This window comes from Pristiophorus japonicus, chromosome 8, assembly GCF_044704955.1.
Source record: "Pristiophorus japonicus isolate sPriJap1 chromosome 8, sPriJap1.hap1, whole genome shotgun sequence".
In the NCBI taxonomy this organism is placed as follows: domain Eukaryota; kingdom Metazoa; phylum Chordata; class Chondrichthyes; family Pristiophoridae; genus Pristiophorus; species Pristiophorus japonicus.
The window spans coordinates 173,358,856-173,380,178 of NC_091984.1; the positions used below are offsets into that span (position 1 = coordinate 173,358,856).

Consider the following 21,323-nt stretch of genomic DNA (forward strand, 5'->3'; position numbering starts at 1 on the left):
AGATGCATCCAACAGATAGATTTACCCGTGATTTACAATAGTGCTGTGACGTGAAGGTGCTGTGTGTGTGAACGTACCGTACTCCTTGCTAACACAGGTCACGCAGGGCGAGTGTTTCATGAAAAATACCATCATTGAGTGATCCCTGCAGAGAGGCGGGACCTCTGAAATTCTTGGGGCCGCGGAGGGTGCTCTTGCAGTGCACTATGGGTAGTGTTGCCAACTCTGATTGGATGCGTTCCCGGAGGTTCCATCACAGTACCTCTAACCGCCCTGCCCCAATCAAAAAGCTTTTCTACCCACCACCAATACTTGCATAACTAATAAACAAAAGTGTTAAACAAAAATGACAGAAACAAACTTTTTGTTAATGGCCCTTACGGTCTTTCTCCTGGGCTTGCTTGCAACAGTGTGCTGGATATTCATCTTTAATTCCTGGAGACTCCAGGGCCATCCTGGAGGGTTGGCAACCCTAACTAGGGATTGGGGGATCAGAAACTGGGGAGGGGGCGGTGGTCCAGATTCACCAGGGTTCGCCCTTTTTTGCCTCCCCACCATCAGAAATCGTGGTACTTTCAGGCGCAGGTTCCATAACACGTCCGACCATAAATGGGCAGGGGTATTATAATGTCATGTAAATGGGGGAGACATGTTATCCACCATTAGTAATGCTGGATACCGGGGACGGCTGTGATTCTGTGGAGTGCAGTGCAACTCGGCCTGTGCCAGGGAGAGTGCATTCTCCAAATTCAACGGCCAGTTTCAGGCGTGCAACCACCGGCATTGCTGAAACTGGCAGGAGAAACAAACGGACGGTCTCAGTTATTTTTTCCCCTCCCTCCCAGAGCCTGTCGGCTCCCTAATTTATCCACCGACCTCCCACCCAGCTGCCGATAATTGTGGAAGGGGTCAGGATCGTCGTCAGTGGGTAGGCAGAAACTCTACTCGTCCCCTACTCCCGCCTGGCTGATTTCCCCTTCCTCGCCCAAGGGCGTAGAAGCCCACGGTAGCATTTGAAAGTAGCAAAGTCATCAGAGACTGGCAGATTGTAATGTATGCACCTGTGAGTATGCTCACAGGTTTGTAGAGCTGTTTACCCTCTTCCATTATTTGAAGGGGCTGCTCCTCAAATTCTGGTTGCACTTCAGTCCCGCACTCCTGATCTTTGGGCATCCTGTGCGGAGGGGAGCTGGTAGGTCTGAAGGCCTCCTCGTAGGACTGGTCCTGGGCACGGCCAAGGGGGCCATCAGCCGGTCCAGGCAGCAGATGGTCACGGAGGTGGTTCAGCCCGATTACCTGCCTTTCTTCCGCGGTTACATCCGAGCCAGGGTGTCCCTGGAGATGGAGCAGCGGTGTCCACCGGTACGCTCGCAGCCTTCCGTGAGAGGTGGGCGCCGGAGGGACTGGAGTGTATCATCACCCCTAGCAACCACATTTTAATTTGATTTTAATGTCTAAAGTTTAATTTATTTAAGTTGTCGGTTTTAGTGCCCCCCGCCCCCCTTTTAGTCAGGGGGCACTTGATTTAATTGTTTCCTACAAAAAAGTTGTAGAGCTATTGATTGCAGCCCCTCCATAATTCCATTATTTGAAGGGGCTGCTCCTCGATTTTTGGCTGCACTTCAGTCCCACACTCCTGATCTTTGGGCACCCTGTGTGGAGGGAAGCGGGCAGGTCAGAAGGCCTCCTCATAGGACTGCTCCTGGGCACGGCCAAGGTGGCCATTAACCGGTCCAGGCAGCGGGCGGTCGAGGAGGTCGTTCAGCCCGTTCAGCCCTTCCGCGGTTACATCCGAGCCAGGGTGTCCCTGGAGATGGAGCATGCGGTGTAGAGAGGTGGGCGCCGAGGGACTAGAGTGCATCATTTCAACAGGGAACAAAATGTTAATTTAATTTGATTAGTCAAGGTTCCCTTTAATGTTTATTAGTTAATTTGTGGATTTTTGTGCCCTTACAAAAGGGGACACTTGGTTTAAAGTTACACCAAAATAGTTGTAGAGCTGTTGAGTTGGGAGTGGCTTAGCCAGTCACTTGATGTTCACAAGACTCAATGAAACCCCAGCCAGTTGGGTTCGGGGGATCCACGATGAGGCAGGTGGTTGTGAGCCTGGTGGGTGAACTGGTAATGTGTAGTGCGATTGTTAAGCCTTTGCGAAAAAACCAACTAGTTCTTAATAGCAATGTGTTGCTATGAATTCTTAAGCAAAGAACCCATGAAGCAAATACGTGACAGGGATAAACCCCGAGAGCACCCTGGTCTGTACAACTGAGTTCCACACTGAGCAGTAAATTTATCAGTTGAGCCAGTCAGGGAGCTCAAGGCTTCAAATTTCCGTTGCAAATCTCACTAGAAATTGCACTATCCAGTCTATCATGGAGGCATGAATCAACCACTAACCCGTGTACATGGAATGGTATGAGTCCAGCACTAACCACTTTACACGGAATAGTATAACTGTGGCACTAACCCATATACATGGAATAGTACGACTGTGGCACTAACCTGTGTACATGGAATAATATGGGGTCGGAGTTACCCTCCGCCCCAAACGGTGGGCACATTTCGAATGAAATGATTATTCTCTGCCCCAATCCTTCGGGCGGAGAATAAAGCGAAATTGCCCTCTTTCTCTTTTTCAATGTGTTGGGGCGGTGTTTGGGGCAGCTGCGGGCGGAAGTGGATCGGGAGTGGGGTAGAAAGTGGGAGGTGTCAGCAGCGCCCCGCTGAGCACGTCAGCGCAAAGCTGATGATGTCAGCATGCCACAAAGGTGCCGCGTCGCGCTGACACGTAGTAACGTCCCTCCCCTTCGTTAAAGGGAGGACCGGTGTGAGCTCTGCGGCCACTTTAGTACGTGCGCACTGGGCAACCAGGGAGGGCTTCGGCCGGGGCAGTAGTCCGGCACCCAAGAGGGGGTGCCAGGCTGCCTGTTGGCAGCTCGGCTGAACCCGTTGCCGCCATTGTCGGGCCAACTTCAGAGTCGGCCAACATTTAAAATAAAAATGGCGGCCACGGCAGCCACCCTCCCCTTTAAGGGCGGACGTGTCCCCCCAGCCACTGGCAGCTCCCCACCCATTTCCCCTGCTCCCGGCCCCGGGGCCAATTTCTGATGGATCGGCCCATCCGCCTTACCCCGTTGGAAAGGCCCTACCGCCCCATTACTGCCCCATTACCAGGCGGTAATGGACCTTAAGAAGGAGGGCAATTTCAGCCCCGATGTGTCCAGCACTAACCTGTGTGCATGGAAGAGGATTAGTCCAGCACACCCATGTTACTTACTACTTCAAGGAGTCACACAGCGATTAGTTGTAATTAGCAGCTCAATTCACACAATGACATGCACTTGGGGCTTTCTTAGCTCCTCATCTTAAATGATATTGATGCTCAGGCATCCGAGACAGTGCATTAACATCCACTTTGGAATCGCTGCCTCTCTTTTGGAATCTTTCTGCCATATTTCTGGATATGCAAGTAAAGATACATCATCGGAATCCCTGACTAAAAATGTGCAATCTGTGTTACATGTAACCTGCAGCATTTGATATTGATTCTGGATGTAAATCGTAATCTTTTCTCCATTACCAATAAACTTCAACTCATTAATTGCAATATTCGCCATCATTTCTTTTCAATGAGAGAAGATGCCAAATACAGCTGACTACTTACCGTAGTACTCAGTCACCACAGGAACAAGGCCGCAGTTCCCAGCAATATAAGCATGAGTTGCATCAAGGGAAGCCGCATCCACTTCATCCCTCTTCAAAATACAAAGAAATTCTGTTGTTAGGCTTTTGACAGGCTGATCCCTCCGGTTAAAGGATTGAGTCTGAGGAAAGATTAGAGGGACCTGGGCTTTTCAGCCTTTGAAAGGAGTGTCTAAGGAGATACCTCCTGAGATAGTAAATGCAATAGAAACTGTACATCCAGAACACTACTTCAAGCTAAACCATGATAGTAAGATGGGTGGGGAGTGTGGGGGGCGCGGGGAGATCAAGCTGGTGAGAGGTAAACTTAGGGCTGAGGTCAGGAGGCTCTTCTTCACACAAAGAGCAACTAACTCTGGCAATTGATTTCTGTAAACAGAAGTGGAGGTAGAAACCTCGAATCATTGGGATGCTCTAAAGTAGGGACTGTGGGTGTCTTCTTGATGGGTAAGTGACAATGGGCCAAATGGCATTATCTCTATCCATCTTGTGGTCTTGGCACAACCATTTCGTTTGATGGTGAAAAATATTTGTTTTGGACAATATCTGTTATTCTACATGGAAAAGATCGGCAAAAAATATACTTTATCTTCCACCCATCCTCCAATTTTCTTCCATTAACTACTCAACATGCTGTGTATGTTGGGTTTGGTTGCGTGGGTGCTGTCTATGTTGGGTTTGGTTGTGTGGGTGCTATCGATGTTGGGTTTGGTTGTGTGGGTGCTGTCTATGTTGGGTTTGGTTGTGTGGGTGCTGTCTATGTTGGGTTTGGTTGTGTGGGTGCTGTCTATGTTGGGTTTGGTTATGTGGGTGCTGTCTATGTTGGGTTTGGTTGTGTGGGTGCTCCCTATGTTGGGTTTGGTTGTGTGGGTGCTCCCTATGTTGGGTTTGGTTGTGTGGGTGCTGTCTATGTTGGGTTTGGTTGTGTGGGTGCTGTCTATGTTGGGTTTGGTTGTGTGGGTGCTGTCTATGTTGGGTTTGGTTGTGTGGGTGCTGTCTATGGTGGAGTTTGGTTGTGTGGGTGCTGTCTATGTTGGGGTTTGGTTGTGTGGGTGCTGTCTATGTTGGGTTTTGTTGTGTGGGTGCTGTCTATGTTGGGTTTGGTTGTGTGGGTGCTGTCTATGTTGGGTTTGGTTGTGTGGGTGCTGACTATATTTGGGTTTGGTTGTGTGGGTACTCCCTATGTTGGGTTTGGTTGTGTGGGTGCTGTCTATGCTGGAGTTTGGTTGTATGGGTACTCCCTATGTTGGGTTTGGTTGTGTGGGTGCTCCCTATGTTGGGTTTGGTTGTGTGGGTGCTGTCTATGTTGGGTTTGGTTGTGTGGGTGCTGTCTATTTTCGGTTTGGTTGTGTGGGTGCTGTCTATGTTGGGTTTGGTTGTGTGGGTGCTCCCTATGTTGGGTTTGGTTGTGTGGGTGCTCCCTATGTTGGGTTTGGTTGTGTGGGTGCTCCCTACGTTGGGTTTGGTTGTGTGGGTGCTCCCTATGTTGGGTTTGGTTGTGTGGGTGCTGTCTATGTTGGGGTTTGGTTGTGTGGGTGCTGTCTACGTTGGGTTTGGTTGTGTGGGTGCTGTCTATGTTGCATTTGGTTGTGTGGGTGCTGTCTATGTTGCGTTTGGTTGTGTGGGTGCTGTTTATGTTGGGTTTGGTTGTGTGGGTGCTGTCTATGTTGGGTTTGGTTGTGTGGGTGCTGTCTATGTTAGAGTTTGGTTGTGTGGGTGCTGTCTATGTTGCAGTTTGGTTGTATGGGTACTCCCTACGTTGGGTTTGGTTGTGTGGGTGCAGTCTATTTTCGGTTTGGTTGTGTGGGTGCTGTCTATGTTGGGTTTGGTTGTGTGGGTGCTCCCTATGTTGGGTTTGGTTGTGTGGGTGCTGTCTATGTTGGGTTTGGTTGTGTGGGTGCTCCCAATGTTGGGTTTGGTTGTGTGGGTGCTCCCTACGTTGGGTTTGGTTGTGTGGGTGCTCCCTATGTTGGGTTTGGTTGTGTGGGTGCTGTCTATGTTGGGGTTTGGTTGTGTGGGTGCTGTCTATGTTGGGTTTGGTTGTGTGGGTGCTGTCTATGTTGGGTTTGGTTGTGTGGGTGCTCCCTACGTTGGGTTTGGTTGTGTGGGTGCTCCCTATGTTGGGTTTGGTTGAGTGGGTGCTGATATGTTGGGGTTTGGTTGTGTGGGTGCTGTCTATATTGGGTTTGGTTGTGTGGGTGCTGTCTATGTTGGGTTTGGTTGTGTGGGTGCTGTCTATGTTGGGTTTGGTTGCGTGGGTGCTGTCTATGTTGGGTTTGGTTGTGTGGGTGCTGTCTATGTTGGGTTTGGTTGTGTGGGTGCTGTCTATGTTGGGTTTGGTTGTGTGGGTGCTGTCTATGTTGGGTTTGGTTGTGTGGGTGCTGCCTATGTTGGGTTTGGTTGTGTGGATGCTGTCTATGTTCGGTTGGGTTGTGTGGGTGCTGTCTATGTTGGGTTTGGTTGTGTGGGTACTGTCTATGTTGGAGTTTGGTTGTGTGGGTGCTGTCTATGTTGGGTTTGGTTGTGTTGGTGCTGTCAATGTTGGGTTTGATTGTGTGGGTGCTGTCTATGTTGGGTTTGGTTGTGTGGGTGCTGTCTATGTTGGGTTTGGTTGTGTGGGTGCTGCCTATGTTGGGTTTGGTTGTGTGGATGCTGTCTACGTTCGGTTGTGTTGTGTGGGTGCTGTCTATGTTGGGTTTGGTTGTGTGGGTGCTGTCTATGTTGGAGTTTGGTTGTGTGGGCGCTCCTTTTGTTGGAGTTTGGTTGTGTGGGTGCTGTCTTTGTTGGAGTTTGGTTGTGTGGGTGCTCCCTATGTTGGAGTTTGGTTGTGTGGGTGCTGTCTATGTTGGAGTTTGGTTGTGTGGGTGCTGTCTATGTTGGAGTTTGGTTGTGTGGGTGCTGTCTATGTTGGGTTTGGTTGTGTGGGTGCTCCATATTTTGGGTTTGGTTGTGTGTGTGCTGTCTATGTTGGGTTTGGTTGTGTGGGTGCTGTCTATGTTGGGTTTGGTTGTGTGGGTGCTGTCTATGTTGGGTTTGGTTGTGTGGGTGCTGTCTATGTAGGGGTTTGGTTGTATGGGTGCTGTCTATATTGGGTTTGGTTGTGTGGGTGCTGTCTATGTTGGGTTTGGTTGTGTGGGTGCTGTCTATGTTGGGTTTGGTTGTGTGGGTGCTGCCTATGTTGGGGTTTGGTTGTGTGGGTGCTGTCTATGTTGGGTTTGGTTGCGTGGGTGCTGTCTATGTTGTGGTTTGGTTGTGTGGGTGCTGTCTATGTTGGGTTTGGTTGTGTGGGTGCTGTCTATGTTGGGTTTGGTTGTGTGGGTGCTGTCTATGTTGGGTTTGGTTGTGTGGGTGCTGTCTATGTTGGGTTTGGTTGTGTGGGTGCTGTCTATGTTATGTTTGGTTGTGTGGGTGCTGTCTATGTTGGCGTTTGGTTGTGTGGGTGCTGTCAATGGTGGGTTTGGTTGTGTGGGTGCTGTCTATGTTGGGCTTAGTTGTGTGGGTGCTGTCTATGTTGGGTTTGGTTGTGTGGGTGCTGTCTATGTTGGGTTTGGTTGTGTGGGTGCTGTCTATGTTGGGTTTGGTTGTGTGGGTGCTGGCTATGTTGGGTTTGGTTGTGTGGGTGCTGTCTATGTTGGGTTTGGTTGTGTGGGTGCTGTCTATGTTGGGTTTGGTTGTGTGGGTGCTGTCTATGTTGGGTTTGGTTGTGTGGGTGCTGTCTCTGTTGGGTTTGGTTGTGTGTATGCTCCCTATGTTGGGTTTGGCTGTGTGGGTGCTGTCTATGTTGGGTTTGGTTGTGTGGGTTCTGTCTATGTTGGGTTTGGTTGTGTGGGTGCTCCCTATGTTGGGTTTGGTTGTGTGGGTGCTGTCTATGTTGGGTTTGGTTGTGTGGGTGCTGCCTATGTTGGGTTTGGTTGTGTGGGTGCTCCCTATGTTGGGTTTGGTTGTGTGGGTGCTGCCTATGTTGGGTTTGGTTGTGTGGGTGCTGCCCTATGTTGGGTTTGGTTGTGTGGGTGCTGTCTATGTTGGGTTTGGTTGTGTGGGTGCTGTTTATGTTGGGTTTGGTTGTGTGGGTGCTGTCTATGTTGGGTTTGGTTGTGTGGGTGCTGTTTATGTTGGGTTTGGTTGTGTGGGTGCTGTCTATGTTGGGGTTAGGTTGTGTAGATGCTGTCTATGTTGGGTTTGGTTGTGTGGGTGCTGTCTATGTTGTGTTTGGTTGTGTGGGTGCTGTTTATGTTGGGTTTGGTTGTGTGGGTGCTGTCTATGGTGGGTTTGGTTGTGTGGGTGCTGTCTATGTTGGGTTTGGTTGTGTGGGTGCTGTCTATGTTGGAGTTTGGTGGTGTGGGTGCTCCCTATGTTGGGTGTGGTTGTGTGGGTGCTGTCTGTGTTGGGTTTGGTTGTGTGGGTGCTGTCTATGTTGGGGTTTGGTTGTGTGGGTGCTGTCTATGTTGGGTTTGGTTGTGTGGGTGCTGTCTATGTTGCGTTTGGTTGTGTGGGTGCTGTTTATGTTGGGTTTGTTTGTGTGGTTGCTGTCTATGTTGGAGTTTGGTTGTGTGGGTGCTGTCTATGTTGGGTTTGTTTGTGTGGGTGCTGTCTATGTTGGAGCTTGGTTGTGTGGGCGTTGTCCATGTTGGGTTTGTTTGTGTAGGTGCTGTCTATGTTGGAGTTTGGTTGTGTGGGTGCTGTCTATGTTGGGTTGGTTTGTGTGGGTGCTGTCTATGTTGGAGTTTGGTTGTGTGGGCGTTGTCTATGTTGGGTTTGGTTGTGTGGGTGCTGTCTATGTTGGGATTTGGTTGTGTGGGTGCTGTCTATGTTGGAGTTTGGTTGTGTGGGTGCTGTCTATGTTGGAGTTTGGTTGTGTGGGTGCTGTCTATGTTGGGTTTGGTTGTGTGGGTGCTGTCTATGTTGCGTTTGGTTGTGTGGGTGCTGTCTATGTTGGAGTTTGGTTGTGTGGGTGCTGTCTATGTTGGGCTTCGTTGTGTGGGTGCTGTCTATGTTGGGTTTGGTTGTGTGGGTGCTGTCTATGTTGGGTTTGGTTGTGTGGGTGCTGTCTATGTTGGGTTTGGTTGTGTGGGTGCTGTCTATGTTGGGTTTGGTTGTGTGGGTGCTGTCTATGTTGGGTTTGGTTGTGTGGGCGCTGTCTCTGTTGGGTTTGGTTGTGTGGATGCTCCCTATGTTGGGTTTGGCTGTGTGGGTGCTGTCTATGTTGGGTTTGGTTGTGTGGGTGCTGTCTATGTTGGGTTTGGTTGTTTGGGTGCTCCCTACGTTGGGTTTGGTTGTGTGGGTGCTCCCTATGTTGGGTTTGGTTGAGTGGGTGCTGATATGTTGGGGTTTGGTTGTGTGGGTGCTGTCTATATTGGGTTTGGTTGTGTGGGTGCTGTCTATGTTGGGTTTGGTTGTGTGGGTGCTGTCTATGTTGGGTTTGGTTGCGTGGGTGCTGTCTATGTTGGGTTTGGTTGTGTGGGTGCTGTCTATGTTGGGTTTGGTTGTGTGGGTGCTGTCTATGTTGGAGTTTGGTTGTGTTGGTGCTGTCAATGTTGGGTTTGGTTGTGTGGGTGCTGTCTATGTTGGGTTTGGTTGTGTGGGTGCTGTCTATGTTGGGTTTGGTTGTGTGGGTGCTGTCTATGTTGGGTTTGGTTGTGTGGGTGCTGTCTATGTTGGGTTTGGTTGTGTGGGTGCTGTCTATGTTATGTTTGGTTGTGTGGGTGCTGTCTATGTTGGCGTTTGGTTGTGTGGGTGCTGTCAATGGTGGGTTTGGTTGTGTGGGTGCTGTCTATGTTGGGCTTAGTTGTGTGGGTGCTGTCTATGTTGGGTTTGGTTGTTTGGGTGCTCCCTACGTTGGGTTTGGTTGTGTGGGTGCTCCCTATGTTGGGTTTGGTTGAGTGGGTGCTGATATGTTGGGGTTTGGTTGTGTGGGTGCTGTCTATGTTGGAGTTTGGTTGTGTGGGCGCTCCTTTTGTTGGAGTTTGGTTGTGTGGGTGCTGTCTTTGTTGGAGTTTGGTTGTGTGGGTGCTCCCTATGTTGGAGTTTGGTTGTGTGGGTGCTGTCCATGTTGGAGTTTGGTTGTGTGGGTGCTGTCTATGTTGGAGTTTGGTTGTGTGGGTGCTGTCTATGTTGGGTTTGGTTGTGTGGGTGCTCCATATTTTGGGTTTGGTTGTGTGTGTGCTGTCTATGTTGGGTTTGGTTGTGTGGGTGCTGTCTATGTTGGGTTTGGTTGTGTGGGTGCTGTCTATGTTGGGTTTGGTTGTGTGGGTGCTGTCTATGTAGGGGTTTGGTTGTATGGGTGCTGTCTATATTGGGTTTGGTTGTGTGGGTGCTGTCTATGTTGGGTTTGGTTGTGTGGGTGCTGTCTATGTTGGGTTTGGTTGTGTGGGTGCTGCCTATGTTGGGGTTTGGTTGTGTGGGTGCTGTCTATGTTGGGTTTGGTTGCGTGGGTGCTGTCTATGTTGTGGTTTGGTTGTGTGGGTGCTGTCTATGTTGGGTTTGGTTGTGTGGGTGCTGTCTATGTTGGGCTTGGTTGTGTGGGTGCTGTCTATGTTGGGTTTGGTTGTGTGGGTGCTGTCTATGTTGGGTTTGGTTGTGTGGGTGCTGTCTATGTTATGTTTGGTTGTGTGGGTGCTGTCTATGTTGGCGTTTGGTTGTGTGGGTGCTGTCAATGGTGGGTTTGGTTGTGTGGGTGCTGTCTATGTTGGGCTTAGTTGTGTGGGTGCTGTCTATGTTGGGTTTGGTTGTGTGGGTGCTGTCTATGTTGGGTTTGGTTGTGTGGGTGCTGTCTATGTTGGGTTTGGTTGTGTGGGTGCTGGCTATGTTGGGTTTGGTTGTGTGGGTGCTGTCTATGTTGGGTTTGGTTGTGTGGGTGCTGTCTATGTTGGGTTTGGTTGTGTGGGTGCTGTCTATGTTGGGTTTGGTTGTGTGGGTGCTGTCTCTGTTGGGTTTGGTTGTGTGTATGCTCCCTATGTTGGGTTTGGCTGTGTGGGTGCTGTCTATGTTGGGTTTGGTTGTGTGGGTTCTGTCTATGTTGGGGTTAGGTTGTGTAGATGCTGTCTATGTTGGGTTTGGTTGTGTGGGTGCTGTCTATGTTGTGTTTGGTTGTGTGGGTGCTGTTTATGTTGGGTTTGGTTGTGTGGGTGCTGTCTATGGTGGGTTTGGTTGTGTGGGTGCTGTCTATGTTGGGTTTGGTTGTGTGGGTGCTGTCTATGTTGGAGTTTGGTGGTGTGGGTGCTCCCTATGTTGGGTGTGGTTGTGTGGGTGCTGTCTGTGTTGGGTTTGGTTGTGTGGGTGCTGTCTATGTTGGGGTTTGGTTGTGTGGGTGCTGTCTATGTTGGGTTTGGTTGTGTGGGTGCTGTCTATGTTGCGTTTGGTTGTGTGGGTGCTGTTTATGTTGGGTTTGTTTGTGTGGTTGCTGTCTATGTTGGAGTTTGGTTGTGTGGGTGCTGTCTATGTTGGGTTTGTTTGTGTGGGTGCTGTCTATGTTGGAGCTTGGTTGTGTGGGCGTTGTCTATGTTGGGTTTGTTTGTGTAGGTGCTGTCTTTGTTGGAGTTTGGTTGTGTGGGTGCTGTCTATGTTGGGTTGGTTTGTGTGGGTGCTGTCTATGTTGGAGTTTGGTTGTGTGGGCGTTGTCTATGTTGGGTTTGGTTGTGTGGGTGCTGTCTATGTTGGGATTTGGTTGTGTGGGTGCTGTCTATGTTGGAGTTTGGTTGTGTGGGTGCTGTCTATGTTGGAGTTTGGTTGTGTGGGTGCTGTCTATGTTGGGTTTGGTTGTATGGGTGCTGTCTATGTTGCGTTTGGTTGTGTGGGTGCTGTCTATGTTGGAGTTTGGTTGTGTGGGTGCTGTCTATGTTGGGCTTCGTTGTGTGGGTGCTGTCTATGTTGGGTTTGGTTGTGTGGGTGCTGTCTATGTTGGGTTTGGTTGTGTGGGTGCTGTCTATGTTGGGTTTGGTTGTGTGGGTGCTGTCTCTGTTGGGTTTGGTTGTGTGGGTGCTGTCTATGTTGGGTTTGGTTGTGTGGGCGCTGTCTCTGTTGGGTTTGGTTGTGTGGATGCTCCCTATGTTGGGTTTGGCTGTGTGGGTGCTGTCTATGTTGGGTTTGGTTGTGTGGGTGCTGTCTATGTTGGGTTTGGTTGTTTGGGTGCTCCCTACGTTGGGTTTGGTTGTGTGGGTGCTCCCTATGTTGGGTTTGGTTGAGTGGGTGCTGATATGTTGGGGTTTGGTTGTGTGGGTGCTGTCTATATTGGGTTTGGTTGTGTGGGTGCTGTCTATGTTGGGTTTGGTTGTGTGGGTGCTGTCTATGTTGGGTTTGGTTGCGTGGGTGCTGTCTATGTTGGGTTTGGTTGTGTGGGTGCTGTCTATGTTGGGTTTGGTTGTGTGGGTGCTGTCTATGTTGGAGTTTGGTTGTGTTGGTGCTGTCAATGTTGGGTTTGGTTGTGTGGGTGCTGTCTATGTTGGGTTTGGTTGTGTGGGTGCTGTCTATGTTGGGTTTGGTTGTGTGGGTGCTGTCTATGTTGGGTTTGGTTGTGTGGGTGCTGTCTATGTTGGGTTTGGTTGTGTGGGTGCTGTCTATGTTATGTTTGGTTGTGTGGGTGCTGTCTATGTTGGCGTTTGGTTGTGTGGGTGCTGTCAATGGTGGGTTTGGTTGTGTTGGTGCTGTCTATGTTGGGCTTAGTTGTGTGGGTGCTGTCTATGTTGGGTTTGGTTGTGTGGGTGCTGTCTATGTTGGGTTTGGTTGTGTGGGTGCTGCCTATGTTGGGGTTTGGTTGTGTGGGTGCTGTCTATGTTGGGTTTGGTTGCGTGGGTGCTGTCTATGTTGGGTTTGGTTGTGTGGGTGCTGTCTATGTTGGGTTTGGTTGTGTGGGTGCTGTCTATGTTGGGTTTGGTTGTGTGGGTGCTGTCTATGTTGGGTTTGGTTGTGTGGGTGCTCCCTATGTTGGGTTTGGTTGTGTGGGTGCTGTCTATGTTGGGTTTGGTTGTGTGGGTGCTGCCTATGTTGGGTTTGGTTGTGTGGGTGCTCCCTATGTTGGGTTTGGTTGTGTGGGTGCTGCCTATGTTGGGTTTGGTTGTGTGGGTGCTGCCCTATGTTGGGTTTGGTTGTGTGGGTGCTGTCTATGTTGGGTTTGGTTGTGTGGGTGCTGTTTATGTTGGGTTTTGTTGTGTGGGTGCTGTCTATGTTGGGTTTGGTTGTGTGGGTGCTGTTTATGTTGGGTTTGGTTGTGTGGGTGCTGTCTATGTTGGGGTTAGGTTGTGTAGATGCTGTCTATGTTGGGTTTGGTTGTGTGGGTGCTGTCTATGTTGTGTTTGGTTGTGTGGGTGCTGTTTATGTTGGGTTTGGTTGTGTGGGTGCTGTCTATGGTGGGTTTGGTTGTGTGGGTGCTGTCTATGTTGGGTTTGGTTGTGTGGGTGCTGTCTATGTTGGAGTTTGGTGGTGTGGGTGCTCCCTATGTTGGGTGTGGTTGTGTGGGTGCTGTCTGTGTTGGGTTTGGTTGTGTGGGTGCTGTCTATGTTGGGGTTTGGTTGTGTGGGTGCTGTCTATGTTGGGTTTGGTTGTGTGGGTGCTGTCTATGTTGCGTTTGGTTGTGTGGGTGCTGTTTATGTTGGGTTTGTTTGTGTGGTTGCTGTCTATGTTGGAGTTTGGTTGTGTGGGTGCTGTCTATGTTGGGTTTGTTTGTGTGGGTGCTGTCTATGTTGGAGCTTGGTTGTGTGGGCGTTGTCTATGTTGGGTTTGTTTGTGTAGGTGCTGTCTATGTTGGAGTTTGGTTGTGTGGGTGCTGTCTATGTTGGGTTGGTTTGTGTGGGTGCTGTCTATGTTGGAGTTTGGTTGTGTGGGCGTTGTCTATGTTGGGTTTGGTTGTGTGGGTGCTGTCTATGTTGGGATTTGGTTGTGTGGGTGCTGTCTATGTTGGAGTTTGGTTGTGTGGGTGCTGTCTATGTTGGAGTTTGGTTGTGTGGGTGCTGTCTATGTTGGGTTTGGTTGTGTGGGTGCTGTCTATGTTGCGTTTGGTTGTGTGGGTGCTGTCTATGTTGGAGTTTGGTTGTGTGGGTGCTGTCTATATTGGGCTTCGTTGTGTGGGTGCTGTCTATGTTGGGTTTGGTTGTGTGGGTGCTGTCTATGTTGGGTTTGGTTGTGTGGGTGCTGTCTATGTTGGGTTTGGTTGTGTGGGTGCTGTCTATGTTGGGTTTGGTTGTGTGGGTGCTGTCTATGTTGGGTTTGGTTGTGTGGGCGCTGTCTCTGTTGGGTTTGGTTGTGTGGATGCTCCCTATGTTGGGTTTGGCTGTGTGGGTGCTGTCTATGTTGGGTTTGGTTGTGTGGGTGCTGTCTATGTTGGGTTTGGTTGTTTGGGTGCTCCCTACGTTGGGTTTGGTTGTGTGGGTGCTCCCTATGTTGGGTTTGGTTGAGTGGGTGCTGATATGTTGGGGTTTGGTTGTGTGGGTGCTGTCTATATTGGGTTTGGTTGTGTGGGTGCTGTCTATGTTGGGGTTGGTTGTGTGGGTGCTGTCTATGTTGGGTTTGGTTGCGTGGGTGCTGTCTATGTTGGGTTTGGTTGTGTGGGTGCTGTCTATGTTGGGTTTGGTTGTGTGGGTGCTGTCTATGTTGGAGTTTGGTTGTGTTGGTGCTGTCAATGTTGGGTTTGATTGTGTGGGTGCTGTCTATGTTGGGTTTGGTTGTGTGGGTGCTGTCTATGTTGGGTTTGGTTGTGTGGGTGCTGCCTATGTTGGGTTTGGTTGTGTGGATGCTGTCTATGTTCGGTTGGGTTGTGTGGGTGCTGTCTATGTTGGGTTTGGTTGTGTGGGTACTGTCTATGTTGGAGTTTGGTTGTGTGGGTGCTGTCTATGTTGGGTTTGGTTGTGTTGGTGCTGTCAATGTTGGGTTTGATTGTGTGGGTGCTGTCTATGTTGGGTTTGGTTGTGTGGGTGCTGTCTATGTTGGGTTTGGTTGTGTGGGTGCTGCCTATGTTGGGTTTGGTTGTGTGGATGCTGTCTACGTTCGGTTGGGTTGTGTGGGTGCTGTCTATGTTGGGTTTGGTTTTGTGGGTGCTGTCTATGTTGGAGTTTGGTTGTGTGGGCGCTCCTTTTGTTGGAGTTTGGTTGTGTGGGTGCTGTCTTTGTTGGAGTTTGGTTGTGTGGGTGCTCCCTATGTTGGAGTTTGGTTGCGTGGGTGCTGTCTATGTTGGGTTTGGTTGTGTGGGTGCTGTTTATGTTGGGTTTGGTTGTGTGGGTGCTGTCTATGTTGGGTTTGGTTGTGTGGATACTCCCTATGTTGAGTTTGGTTGTGTGGGTGCTCCCTATGTTGGGTTTGGTTGTGTGGGTGCTGTCTATGTTGGGTTTGGTTGTGTGGGTGCTGACTATGTTGGGTTTGGTTGTGTGTGTGCTGTCTCTGTTGGAGTTTGGTTGTGTGGGTGCTGTTTATGTTGGGTTTGGTTGTGTGGGTGCTGTCTATGTGGGAGTTTGGTTGTGTGGGTGCTGTTTATGTTGGGTTTGGTAATGTGGGTGCTGTCTATGTTGGATTTGGTTGTGTGGGTGCTGTCTATGTTGGGTTTGGTTGTGTGGGTGCTGTCTCTGTTGGGTTTGGTTGTGTAGATGCTCCCTATGTTGGGTTTGGTTGTGTGGGTGCTCCCTATGTTGGGTTTGGTTGTGTGGGTGCTCCCTATGTTGGGTTTGGTTGTGTAGATGCTCCCTATGTTGGGTTTGGTGGTGTAGATGCTCCCTACGTTGGGTTTGGTTGTGTGGGTGCTGTCTATGTTGGGGTAAGGTTGTGTAGATGCTGTCTATGTTGGGTTTGGTTGTGTGGGTGCTGTCTATGTTGTGTTTGGTTGTGTGGGTGCTGTTTATGTTGGGTTTGGTTGTGTGGGTGCTGTCTATGGTGGCTTTGGTTGTGTGGGTGCTGTCTATGTTGGGTTTGGTTGTGTGGGTGCTGTCTATGTTGGATTTTGCTTGTGTGGGTGCTGTCTATGTTGGGTGTGGTTGTGTGGGTGCTGCCTGTGTTGGGTTTGGTTGTGTGGGTGCTGTCTATGTTGGGGTTTGGTTGTGTGGGTGCTGTCTATGTTGGGTTTGGTTGTGTGGGTGCTGTCTATGTTGCGTTTGGTTGTGTGGGTGCTGTTTATGTTGGGTTTGTTTGTGTGGGTGCTGTCTATGTTGGAGTTTGGTTGTGTGGGTGCTGTCTATGTTGGGTTTGTTTGTGTGGGTGCTGTCTATGTTGGAGTTTGGTTGTGTGGGCGTTGTCTATGTTGGGTTTGGTTGTGTGGGTGCTGTCTATGTTGGAGTTTGGTTGTGTGGGTGCTGTCTATGTTGGGTTTGTTTGTGTGGGTGCTGTCTATGTTGGAGTTTGGTTGTGTGGGCGTTGTCTATGTTGGGTTTGGTTGTGTGGGTGCTGTCTATGTTGGGATTTGGTTGTGTGGGTGCTGCCTATGTTGGGTTTGGTTGTGTGGGTGCTGCCCTATGTTGGGTTTGGTTGTGTGGGTGCTCCCTATGTTGGGTTTGGTTGTGTGGGTGCTGTCTATGTTGGGTTTGGTTGTGTGGGTGCTCCCTATGTTGGGTTTGGTTGTGTGGGTGCTGTCTATGTTGGGTTTGGTTGTGTGGGTGCTGTCTATGTTGGGTTTGGTTGTGTGGGTGCTGTCTATGTTGCGTTTGGTTGTGTGGGTGCTGTCTATGTTGGAGTTTGGTTGTGCGCTTGCTGTCTATGTTGAAGTTTGGTTGTGTGGGTGCTGTTTATGTTGGGTTTGGTTGTGTGGGTGCTGTCTGTGTTGGGTTTGGTTGTGTGGGTGCCCCCTATGTTGGGTTTGGTTGTGTGGGTGCTGTCTATGTTGGGTTTGGTTGTGTGGGTGCTGTCTATGTTGGCTTTGGTTGTGTGGGTGCTCCCTATGTTGGGTTTGGTTGTGTGGGTGCTCCCTATGTTGGAGTTTGGTTGTGTGGGAGCTGTCTATGTTGGGTTTGGTTGTGTGGGTGCTCCCTATGTTGGGTTTGGTTGTGTGGGTGCTGTCTATGTTGGGTTTGGTTGTGTGGGTGCTGCCTATGTTGGGGATTGGTTGTGTGGGTGCTCCCTATGTTGGGTTTGGTTGTGTGGGTGCTCCCTATGTTGGGTTTGGTTGTGTGGGTGCTCCCTATGTTGGGTTTGGTTGTGTGGGAGCTGTCTATGTTGGGTTTGGTTGTGTGGGTGCTGTCTATGTTGGAGTTTGGTTGTGTGGGTGCTGTTTATGTTGGGTTTGATTGTGTGGGTGCTGTCTATGTTGGAGTTTGGTTGTGTGGGTGCTGTTTATGTTGGGTTTGGTTGTGTGGGTGCTGTCTATGTTGCGTTTGGTTGTGTGGGTGCTGTCTATGTTTGATTTGGTTGTGTGGGTGCTGTCTATGTTGGGTTTGGTTGTGTGGGTGCTGTCTATGTTGGGTTTGGTTGTGTGGGTGCTGTCTATGTTGGATTTGGTTGTGTGGGTGCTGTCTATGTTGGGTTTGGTTGTGTGGGTGCTGTCTATGTTGAGTTTGGTTGTGTGGATGCTCCCTATGTTGTTTTTGATTGTGTGGGTGCTCCCTATGTTGGGTTTGGTTGTGTGGGTGCTGTCTATGTTGGGTTTGGTTGTGTGGGTGCTGTCTATGTTGTGTTTGGTTGTGTGGGTGCTGTCGATGTTGGGTTTGGTTGTGTGGGTGCTCCCTATGTTGGGTTTGGTTGTGTGGGTGCTGTCTATGTTGGGTTTGGTTGTGTGGGTGCTGTCTATGTTGTGTTTGATGGTGAGGGTGCTGTTTATGTTGGGTTTGGTTGTGTGGGTGCTGTCTATGTTGGGTTTGGTTGTGCGGGTGCTGTCTATGTTGGGTTTGGTTATGTGGGTGCTGTCTATGTTGGGGTTTGGTTGTGTGGGTGTTTTCTATGTTGGGTTTGGTTGTGTGGGTGCTGTCTATGTTGGAGTTTGGTTGTGTGGGTGTTGTCTATTTTGGGTTTGGATGTGTGGGTGCTGTCTATGTTGGGTTTGGTTGTGTGGGTGCTGTCTGTGTTGGGTTTGGTTGTGTGGGTGCTGTCTATGTTGGAGTTTAATTGTGTGGGTGCTGTCTATGTTGGGTTTGATTGTGTGGGTGCTGTCTATGTTGGGTTTGGTTGTGTGGGTGCTGCCTATGTTGGGTTTGGTTGTGTGGGTGCTGTCTATGTTGGGTTTGGTTGTGTGGGTGCTGTCTATGTTGGAGTTTGGTTGTGTGGGTGCTGTTTATGTTGGGTTTGGTTGTGTGGGTGCTGTCTATGTTGGAGTTTGGTTGTGTGGGTGCTGTTTATGTTGGGTTTGGTTGTGTGGGTGCTGTCTATCTTGGGTTTGGTTGTGTGGGTGCTGTCTATGTTGGATTTCGTTGTGTGGGTGCTGTCTATGTTGGGTTACGTTGTGTGGGTGCTGTCTATGTTCGGTTTGGTTGTGTGGCTGCTGTTTATGTTGGGTTTGGTTGTGTGGGTGCTCCCTATGTTGGGTGTGGTTGTGTGGGTGCTGTCTATGTTGGGTTTGGCTGTGTGGGTGCTGTCTATATTGGGTTTGGTTGTGTGGGTGCTGTCTATGTTGGGTTTGGTTGTGTGGGTGCTGTCTATGTTGGTGTTTGGTTTTGTGGGTGCTGTCTATTTTGTGTTTGGTTGTGTAGGTGCTGTCTATGTTGGAGTTTGGTTGTGTGGGTGTTGTCTATGTTGGGTTTGGTTGTGTGGGTGCTGTCGATGTTGGAGTTTGGTTGTGTGGGTGCTGTCTATGTCGGGTTTGGTTGTGTGGGTGCTGTCTATGTTGGGTTTGGTTGTGTGGGTACTGTCTATGTTGGGTTTGGTTGTGTGGGTGCTGTCTATGTTGGGTTTGGTTGTGTGGGTGCTGTCTATGTTGGGTTTGGTTGTGTGGGTGCTTTCTATGTTGGAGTTTGGTTGTGTGGGTGCTGTCTATGTTGGGTTTGATTGTGTGGGTGCTTTCTATGTTGGGTTTGGTTGTGTGGGTGCTGTCTTTGTTGGGTTTGGTTGTGTGGGTGCTGCCTCTGTTGGGTTTGGTTGTGTGGGTGCTGTCTATGTTCGGTTTGGTTGTGTGGGTGCTGTCTATGTTGGGTTTGTTTGTGTGGGTGCTGTCTATGTTGGGTTTGGTTGTGTGGATGCTCCCTATGTTGGGGTTTGGTTGTGTGGGTGCTGTCTATGTTGGGTTTGGTTGTGTGGGTGCTCCCTATTTTGGGTTTGGTTGTGTGGGTGCTGTCTATGTTGGGGTTTGGTTGTGTGGGTGCTGTCTATGTTGGGTTTGGTTGTGTGGGTGCTGTCTATGTTGGGTTTAGTTGTGTGGCTGCTGTCTATGTTGGGTTTGGTTGTGTGGGTGCTCCCTATTTTGGGTTTGGTTGTGTGGGTGCTGTCTATGTTGGGTTTGGTTGCGTGGCTGCTGTGTATGTTGGGTTTGGTTGTGTGGGTGCTCCCAATTTTGGGTTTGGTTGTGTGGGTGCTGTCTATGTTGGGGTTTGGTTGTGTGGGTGCTGTCTATGTTGGGTTTGGTTGTGTGGGTGCTGTCTATGTTGGGTTTGTTTGTGTGGGTGCTGTCTATGTTGGGTTTGGTTGTGTGGGTGCTGTCTATGTTGGGTTTGGTTATGTGGGTGCTGTCTATGTTGGGTTTAGTTGTGTGGGTGCTGTCTATTTTGGGGTTTGGATGTGTGGGTGCTGTCGATGGTGGGTTTGGTTGTGTGGGTGCTGTCTATGTTGGGTTTAGTTGTGTGGGTGCTGTCTATGTTGGGTTTGGTTGTGTGGGTGCTGTTTATGTTGGGGTTTGATTGTGTGGGTGCTGTCTATGTTGGGTTTGGTTGTGTGGGTGCTGTTTATGTTGGGTTTGGTTGTGTGAGTGCTGTCTATGTTGGGTTTGGTTGTGTGGGTGCTGTTTATGTTGGGTTTGGTTGTGTGGGTGCTGTCTATGTTGGGTTTGGATGTGTGGGTGCTGTCTATGTTGGGTTTGGTTGTGTGGGTGCTGTCTATGTTGGGTTTGGTTGTGTGGGTGCTGTCTATGTTGGGTTTGGTTGTGTGGGTGCTGTCTATGTTGGGTTTGGTTGTGTGGGTGCTGTCTATGTTGGGTTTAGTTGTGCGGGTGCTGTCTATGTTGGGTTTGGTTGTGTGGGTGCTGTCTATGTTGGGTTTGGTTGTGTGGATGCTCCCTATGTTGGGTTTGGTTGTGTGGGTGCTGTCTTTGTTGGGTTTGGTTGTGTGGGTGCTGCCTATGTTTAGGTTTGGTTGTGTGGGTGCTGTCTATGTTGGGTTTGGTTGTGTGGGTGCTGCCTATGTTGGGTTTGGTTTTGTGGGTGCTCCCTATGTTGGGTTTGGTTGTGTGGGTGCTCCCTACGTTGGGTTTGTTTGTGTGGGTGCTCCCTATGTCGATTTGGTTGTGTGGGTGCTCCCAATGTTGGGTTTGGTTGTGTGGGTGCTGCCTATGTTGGAGTTTGGTTGTGTTGGTGCTCCCTATGTTGGGTTTGGTTGTGTGGGTGCTGTCTATGTTGAGTTTGGTTGTGTGGGTGCTTTCTATGTTGGGATTGGTTGTGTGGGTGCTGTCTATGTTGGGTTTGGTTGTGTGGGTGCTCCCTATGTTGGAGTTTGGTTGTGTGGGTGCTGTATATGTTTGGTTTGGTTGTGTGGGTGCTCCCTATGTTGCAGTTTGGTTGTGTGGGTGCTGTCTATGTTGGAGTTTGGTTGTGTGGGTGCTGTCTATGTTGGAGTTTGGTTGTGTGGGTGCTGTCTATGTTGGAGTTTGGTTGGATGGGTGCTGTTTATGTTGGGTTTGGTTGTGTGGGTGCTGTCTATGTTGGGTTTGGTTGTGTGGGTGCTGTCTATGTTGGAGTTTGGTTGTGTGGGTGCTGTCTATGTTGGGTTTGGTTGTGTGGGTGCTCCCTATTTTGGGTTTGGTTTTGTGGGTGCTGTCTATGTTGGGTTTGGTTGTGTGGGTGCTGTCAATGTAGGGGTTTGGTTGTATGGGTGCTGTCTATGTTGGGTTTGGTTGTGTGGGTGCTGTCTATGTTGGGTTTGGTTGTGTGGGTGCTGTCTATGTTGGGTTTGGTTGTGTGGGTGCTCCCTATTTTGTGTTTGGTTGTGTGGGTGCTGTCTATGTTGGGTTTGGTTGTGTGGGTGCTGTCTATGTTGGGTTTGGTTGTGTGGGTGCTGTCTATGTTGGATTTGGTTGTGTGGATGCTGTCTATGTTGGGTTTGGTTGTGTTGGTGCTGTCTATGTTGGGTTTGGTTGTGTGGGTGCTGTCTATGTTGGGTTTGGTTGTGTGGGTGCTGTCTATGTTGGCGTTTGGTTGTGTGGGTGCTGTTTATGTTGGGTTTGGTTGTGTGGATGCTGTCTATGTTGGTTTAGTTGTGTGGGTGCTGTTTATGTTGGGTTTGGTTGTGTGGGTGCTGTCTATGTTGGGTTTGGTTGTGTGGGTGCTGTTTATGTTGGGTTTGGTTGTGTGGATGCTGTCTATGTTGGGTTTAGTTGTGTGGGTGCTGTTTATGTTGGGTTTAGTTGTGTGGGTGCTGTTTATGTTGGGTTTGGTTGTGTGGGTGCTGTTTATGTTGGGTTTGGCTTTGTGGGTGCTCCCTATGTTGGGTTTGGTTGTGTGGGTGCTCCCTATGTTGGGTTTGGTTGTGTGGGTGCTCCCTATGTTGGATTTGGTTGTGTGGGTGCTGTCTATGTTGGA

General features: G+C 49.7%; 1 protein-coding gene across 1 annotated transcript in view; it reads right to left on the reverse strand.

Annotated features, from left to right (window-relative positions):
• sxph (saxiphilin) overlaps window positions 1–21,323 on the reverse strand; it is a 179,022-nt gene that overhangs the window by 41,956 nt on the left and 115,743 nt on the right. The window contains exon 13 of the mRNA XM_070888316.1: window positions 3,665–3,755. Coding sequence (XP_070744417.1) covers window positions 3,665–3,755 — 91 coding nt within the window. The remainder of the gene's footprint in view (window positions 1–3,664; window positions 3,756–21,323) is intronic.